General features: G+C 44.2%; 1 protein-coding gene across 5 annotated transcripts in view; it reads right to left on the bottom strand.

Annotated features, from left to right (window-relative positions):
• The window catches only part of LOC146202546 (uncharacterized), a 215,239-nt gene that overhangs the window by 86,578 nt on the left and 120,819 nt on the right, over positions 1–7,842 (bottom strand). For 4 of the 5 annotated variants that reach the window (XM_084588219.1, XM_084588218.1, XM_084588221.1 and 1 more), the window contains exon 10: positions 4,006–4,911. The exons of the other annotated variant lie outside the window; for it this stretch is intronic. In XM_084588219.1, the coding sequence (XP_084444345.1) occupies positions 4,762–4,911 (150 nt within the window). In that variant the 3' untranslated portion in view covers positions 4,006–4,761. Of the gene's footprint in view, positions 1–4,005; positions 4,912–7,842 lie in introns of those variants that run through there. 5 annotated transcript variants of the gene reach the window in all.

The following is a 7,842-nucleotide window of genomic DNA, read 5'->3' as shown; positions in this document are numbered from 1 at the left end:
TTGTTGTGTCTACAGAGCGAAATATCTTCAGGTCATCGGCAAACTGTAGTATGTCAAATATCGGACGCAGCCCACAACGTCATTAATAAACAGACTGGAAAGTAAAGGCGATAGATACTGCGGTACACCAGTTTTAGCAGGATATGCAGATGAGAAGCATAAGCCGTATTTGCCAATATTTACGCGGTTGCAAAGGTAACTTGCAAACCATTCACACAGAGAAGGTGAGAATCCGTATTATCGCATTTCGCACAAGAGCTGCTCATGACTGACAAGGTCGAAAGCTTTGCCTAAGTCAAAATATATGGCATCCGCACGTCCTCTTGCTGCGACCCTTGGGGCGACGAAGTTCAATCTAGTAAGGTTTGTCTCGACACAACGCCAAGGGAAAAAAGCCATGCCGTTCAGCGTTAATTTTATTTTTTAGATAAATGCAAACATTGATGTGCAACATATGGTCAAAAATTTTCGTTAGGCATGATAGTAGCGAGATAGGTCTATAGTTGCTGACATAATTCCTGGCACCTTTTTTTGTGTACTGGTACTATCATGGGTAGTTTTCAGCAAGACGGAAACGTTTTCGTACGCAAAGACAGGTTAAAAACGTGTGTCGGAAGAGGCATGAGTAAATTAGCACAACCTTTGATTATGAACCTTGGAATTTCGTCTGCACTGCAGATTCTTTTGGAAGGTAGTTCACGAATAGCTGCTGCTACCTAGGAATCTTCAAAGGACAGCAGGTTCAGGAAACAATCAGATGAACAGCAAGTGCTATTATAGGGAGTGACGTCAATTGGAACGCTCGAATATGCTGAGGCAAAGTTTTTGGCGAACGCATCACACACTGCCTGGGGGTCGAAGATTGCGTCAGTACCTTTGGGCCCCTGATGATCAAGTGAACCATGTGAAAACTGCCAGCTGCATTAGGGCAGTTCAGAAGCTTTTCTTGTACAGGGTGTGTGTAAGCAGTGTGGTCACGGCGGTAAAGGCATTTACATTCCTTTCTACATGCCCGGTATTTTTCATACCAGCAGGAAAGCTGCTTCGTCCGGTATCGTCTGTGATAGCGCAGTTTTTGACGCAATGCTCTTCTAAGTTCATTCGAGAACCAGTGCGGATAGGCAGCCATTTTGGGAATCGTTTTCGGTACCAACTTCTGTATTCCAGTTTTGATAATAGGGAACCTACACTGTTAGGCGGCAGTGCGCCTAAAAAATGTTGCTGTTAGCCGCGTGGTTCGCGATAAACGACCGAGCATATTCATCACTGTTGTAGATAGGCATGTGACAGATGTCCTTGCCTAGGCGCTCTCGATGTAACCCAGTTATCTGACATGCCCTTCCGCAGCCAGTAATGTCCATCTCCGAGGACAACGCTCGCAGTCTCAAAGTATCAATTACTGCTAGATACTGGCTGTGCTACCCACCTTTTTCGAAAAGCCGCGTTATGACCAGCTACCATCAGGCCACCAAATCTGCTTAAGGTTCTAACATATTGTGTAGGCTTGAGTTGTGTAGAGCGCAGAAAGCAGCAGAGACAGAGAGTGTTCCACACACACGAATTGGAAGGCATACGCTGGGCCTTACACTATCGACGGTTAAATTTTCGTGCGCTGGCGCGCTATAAACTCTTTCAAAACGCAAAAAATGTCCGAGAAAGAGAACGAAACAGAATAGCAGGAAGGTTAATTAGGCGATTCTCAGCTTACCGTACACGTGCAGAATGTCACTCAACTACATCATATGATTAGGGCGTACCATCATAACGTGCTCCGGAGTACTTTTCTTCTAAAAATTAAGCAAATGGTGAGCCCGTATGCATATTAAAAGAAAACTTTATATATGAAACACATCACATGTGGCAAGCAAACATGTGCTATGTACATGAAACATCCGTTCCTTTATTAAAATAGAAGCTGTATTTTTGCTTGCTTTGCCCATCGTGGAAAGGCTGTTCAGTTCATTAACATTGCAGTGAGTGCATAGTGCAAGGCAAAAAAGGCAGTGTTCAGGGCCAACATTTAAGAAAGTCTTTGGTGATCCCTCGCTGCCTGTTGCGTGAAGTTCCTGCACAGCCACCACACCATATGACCTCTCAGGTTGTACTCACGAATCGTCCAGACAGGTAATTAGAAAGCATCGTGGTGCTCTCTGAAATTCATGATGGTTTGGTGGGCGCTGTTTAACACAGAGAAAAAGAGAAGTAAACACGAATGGGGGGGGGGCTTTATTTCTCTTCTTTTCTTTGTCTCTGTGTTAAAGAGTGCCCACGAAACCATCATGAACAAACTACAACTCGCCCAACTTCCCCTTCTGTTGCTCTCTGAAATGCCTCGTCACGCGCAGATCAACCACTTGAGTTAGCGGGCCGCATTGGTGCACTTGGCAACGATGGTGCGGATCGATGGTACCACTAAAGACTTCTTGAAGTGATTGCACAACCATAAATATTTTCATAACGTTTTTTTTTTTTATTTCAAAGTTTGCCTATTAAGTGCAAAATATTGGTATTTGTGCAGCTCAAAACTAAGCCAATAGGAGAAAGAGCCATCGCTTATATTAAATAAATCTCACACTGAGATGCTGTTTCTCTCTTTTTTTGCAACTTAGTCACAATATTCAATCTTAGGACATTATTTACGGTAGAACAACGTTTATCTTTGCATTAGTTTTGGCCCAAAGTTGTAGTTCTGCACTCGGTAGCTCTCCGCCAATCTTAGGACATTATTTACGGTAGAACAACGTTTATCTTTGCATTAGTTTTGGCCCAAAGTTGTAGTTCTGCACTCGGTAGCTCTCTGGCCCATGATACTTTGAGCGCCCATGGTGGCTGAACTGGCTATCTGGAAACTCCATGTAAACTCCCATAGACAGCAGCACAGCTTTCCCTCTCGGTAAGAGGTTAGGATTGGCCGATTGGCTCTCGCTTGTAGTCTGCTACACCTCTATCGTAGTACATATACCTTGCCTCTACTAGAAGATCGGCAGATGGCGATTGCCATGCATACAGAAATAGTTTTTGTCTGTATTAATTTCATATTACTGAGACAAGGCAATTGGTTTGATTGCGTTTCGAATTACAATCATACCCGAGTGCGTTAATGATGTATTGGCAAACACCTGCTTATTTTCGCATGTAAGCTAGACCAATGTTACTAGAACAAACTCAACATACTAGTTGACCCAGCGGAGGAGTGTGCCCCGCAGGGGTGGTGCAGTGGTAAGACGCCAGACTACTGTGCCGGAGTACCCGGGTTCGAACCCGACCTCGGCGGCTGCGTTTCGATGGAGGCGAAACGAAGAGGCATCCGTGTGCTGTGCGATGTCAGCGCACGTTAAAGATCCCCAGGTGGTCGAAATTATCTGTAGATCTCCACTTCGGCTCCTCTTTCTCTCTTTCCACTTTCACTCCCACCTTCCTCCCTTCCCTTACGGTGTCCACAGCAAACAAGTGAGACAGTTACCGAACCTTTCCCTTCCTATAAATGAATCAGCGGAGGAGTGCGCATGCAGTTATGTCATATTAACATAACTGTGCAGCCAGTCTTCTCTGGCAGCTCCCTGAAACCTACTATAATGTATATAACCACTCACACCGATAGGAAACAGAAATAAAGCACAAGCAGTCAATAGAAGGATTGTTCAAGACCGCTTAAACTTCCTCTGCCCAATCAGCAATGGAAAGATACCAAGCCAATTCTCAACTTGCAACCTACTAGTGTTAAAATCATCTTTACTCATTAGCTGAAATTCAGAATTTAATCTCAAAGCATACCTTTACATTTAGAGAAGTCTTCTCTTCTGGCACCTTACTCAAAGCAAAGGTATGCACAACAGAATGAAAATCCACTGCTAACTGCAATAACAAAGGCCACTTTATTTAAGAAAGGCTTGCAATAAGTACAGGACATTACTGCAGGTCAATTCCAGGAGGGATAACTGCTGCGAAAGGCCCCCCCTGTCGAGCAAGACATTCAGAGTATGGTTTGCACTGTGCAACACAGCAAAAATTTTGCATCTTTCTTTTATTTGAAAAGAATAAAAAGAGGCAGCACATACAGCACTTGTTCAGAACATTTCTCTGCAAGCAAAGGTCAATACATGAAGATCAATACAAGATGCTACAGCCCTTACAGCGCAATGAAACATCAAGACAGAAAACACTTGGGTCAGTACCTCAAGCCTATAACACAAAGGAGAAACAATGGGGCCCAAATAAATGTAGCTGAGGAGCCCGCTAACTTTATATAAACAAACTCAACAGATCACTACAGATGAGAAGGATCAACCTTTCACTGAAGGAACATATTTCCAACATAAACATAAACTCACTGCAGCATGCACAAAGGCATTGCTTTAAAAAAAAAAAAAAAAAAGAACTTTGTTCATTTGATCGCCACCTTTCAAGCACGGTTATGGGAGAAAACCGCAGCAAGGAAGAGAGGTGGATCACTCTAAGCAGGTACATAAGTATGGAGAACTGGAACTGGAATGAGTATGGAAAAAAGAAGCAGACCAGCTGCTCACAGCTTTATCTGCGTACAAAACTGTGAAAGTCGCCTTCGCTTCAGCGACACAAAGACAGAAAATAGCTGAAGCTCATACTATTGCCAACAAGGGCTCCAGACAAGGGTGCACCTGTCGCCATAGCTAAAAGAACCTGGTAGTGGCATCCATCACCGGGCACTCTGCCTGCAAGCACACCGCAGATGACTGCAAGCAGAGGTCACTGCACACTCGGAAAGTCCCACCGAGTGTGCGTTCACTGGTAGAAGTCTTTCGGCACCAAGCAAGCCACTCTGGCTTCTTTTCTCAAGAGCTCGTCGGTCTCTTGGTATGTAGTGCCTTGGTTGGCCATAACTACTCTGATGATATATTCTGGCATGAGGACTTGGTTAATAATGTCACCGTTCTGCAAAGAAGGAAAAAAAAAAGTGCAAGAGGGGAGGGGGGGGACAGAGAGGGAGACAGAGGTCAAGGTACTACTCACAAAACCTCCATTCTCCTCATATACTGTGTGTACAGGTCAAAGTTATATGAAAAAGAACACATTCTTTTCATATAAGGCCTTCCAGTCTTATGCTGCTCTCCCATGAATGTAAGCCCATCTGCCCAGTACAACTTTCTGTACGATGCCATGTTGCCTGCATACCCCATAAAAATACATGCTGACAACTATCACACTCTTGCAGACATTACAGACAGATAGTTACATTCCGTGGAAGCACCCTACGCACTGCAAGGTAAGGAATTGTTGCAACACCGTTGGCAACACCGAATATACAGTAAAAGATACCAATTCCAACTTGACGGGAGGAGAAAAGAAATTTGAATTATCAAATGGCCTCAAAAAAAAAAAAAAAGACTGATAAGAACTTCCTGCATTACTGTAAACTTATTTGGCGAAAAATTGGGCAACGGTCGCCTACTTTTTTTGATGGGAATAACACCACTATAATAATGTTTCGCATTCCTGTAATTGCTTTATTGCATGCACGATGTCAACAGCGACAAAGCAGAACTCATCGAAAATGGTAAGGGCTGGCTGGCTTCCCCGGAATCCTTCACGGTGCGATGCAATAGCGGTGGTGCCCACTCCTAAGCAGAGGTGAGCAAATGCCCTCATTTTAGGCTTTCCACCCTCGGCCTCAATTTACAATTGGTGGCCCTCCCTCACCCTCACTCTAAAATTCCCCTGGTCCTCCCTCAGAAAAATTTGATGGTCTTCACTCACCCTGACAGTCATTTCGACATCCCTCCCTTGCATTAAACCACACGATCAGCAGTTTTATTATTCTCAATCTATTCCAAAGTTACTGAGACAAAGTAGGCGCAAAATGTTCTGTGCGTCCGGTATCGGCAGTGTCAAGCTGCGTTAATCATTTAAGCTTAGCAATCCCAATTTCTCGAAGCTAGCTCAAAAAAATGACGGCGGCTGCATTCATGCTGTAAATTATCACTGGCAAGAGTCGTCTGGTATTTGTTCCGACAGTGGCTGAGATGCACTGTGCGCAGAAAAAACTATGGGCTGTGAAAAGTTAAAATCTGTTTTTTTTTTAAATTCTGACAGCTCACTAAGCAGCCAATTGAAGGCGAGACTGCCAGAAAGAAGGAAAATAGCCGCTGTCATAACTAACCAGACAAACCTGCCCACCGGTTAACGCTCCATACGTTTGAAGGAGTAAAGCGACGAAATACTGCACACCACATTTTCAAGGAGGTTCGAACTACTACAGCCGCAGATGGAAGGCACGGGGTGTACATGGCATATTCTACAACAGAATAGTGCACTGTAACTCAATTAACAGCAAAACATTATTACATAGAGGCGCAAATTTCATGGGCTTTGCATAATGTGTGTGCATGTATGGAAAAGGGGAGGACGAAGCTTGTGAGCATGGGGCGTGCACTTCAATTTCAGCTGTACGTGTAGCGTCATCTGCGAGAGACCCCGTAAAAAAAAAAGGCCATCGTACGCCTCCGTCGGTACGACTAAAGCTTTGCTTCGATCACATCCTGACCTCCCACCAGAACAGCTGTGGGTATCTCGCCAAACTAACCATCATCTTACATTGCTTGGACACAGGAACCTCCATCAATCTTTCCTGGACTTTATTAGAATGGCCAGCATTTTTTATTTCGTTTAATAATCCTTTTTCTTTTCTTTTTACATATTCCTTTATACCCTGAGGCAACAAACACCGTTATAAGAAAGGAACAGAAACTGAAACACGTAACTGCATTTACTATTGCGTTTCTGGTTTCTACAGCAGCAACAGAAACATCACTGCAAGGCTGCCCAAAATAATTTTTCTTGTTCCTAGGAGAATTATACGAGACAATGCTTAACCAGAGCAGTATGGCGTGTAAGGTGAACAGACCAGCATTTTGTGCACAAGGTTTCACTGCTCATTGTGCTGAGCTTAAATCAATGTTCACATATGAAGAGAAAGCAGCGCTATGAACGGGGAAAGAAAAGCAACACATGCGCCAACTAACCCTGAACAGAGCTAGAAACCGGATTGCACGCATTGTCAAGACACGAGCAGTAGAAGAATGAAACTCGCATCCAACCTGCACGACTTCGTACACACCTTTCAGTTGCACTTTGCATTTTCAAAAATTATCCGAGGACGCTGCCGCACTGGAAACTTATTCGCGCACACTGTACACATGTAGAATGTGCAAGTGCGCAGTAAAACGTTGTTTTCAATATATGCGTCAATATCTTAAGTGCTCCGATTGAAAGCTGCACAGCAACACAAAACTGAAGAGCTTGCCCAGCCACACCTGCCCTTCGCTGATTTATTTTTCTTTTTTTTTTAAACACTGTTGACGGAAGACCCTTCGTTTAGACAAAACGAGTCTGAAGGAAATGAACAGCAGTAAACGTGGGTATACCATTCTGAGAGAAATGCTGCCAAGTGGACCCATCTCTCCAGCCTCAGGGAAATCTGATAAGACCATCGTTATTTAGTATATATGGTCTGCTCGTCGCATGGAAGAGTTTTTTTCAAACAGCTTCCCTAATGACAGCTGTCCTCAGTGCTTGCTATGGGGGAGTCTAGTACGTCGTCGGTGCATTTCTGTCTGTCCTTCACGCGTCCTGTCTTGCCTAGCGCTGTTTTACTCGATTCTCCAGTGCACACCTGCTTGCTTTGTGATTTATTTATCGCCTCCTATTCAGAGTGACATACTGCTTGTACGCCGAGTTAGTCTTGGAGCGAAATGCCGCCAGCCAAAGATGTGGTGCTTGCAGCTGAGACGTGCCTCGGCCACAGCCAACACTGCATCCTGTCGAACGAAACATGCTCCCGTCCTAGTAAGAGTAGTGGCTTTGGTT

Source organism: Amblyomma maculatum, chromosome 1 (genome assembly GCF_055883805.1).
Source record: "Amblyomma maculatum isolate TAMU_Amacu chromosome 1, ASM5588380v1, whole genome shotgun sequence".
Classification (NCBI taxonomy): Eukaryota; Metazoa; Arthropoda; class Arachnida; order Ixodida; family Ixodidae; genus Amblyomma; species Amblyomma maculatum.
This window is presented reverse-complemented; position numbering and strand designations above follow the sequence as displayed.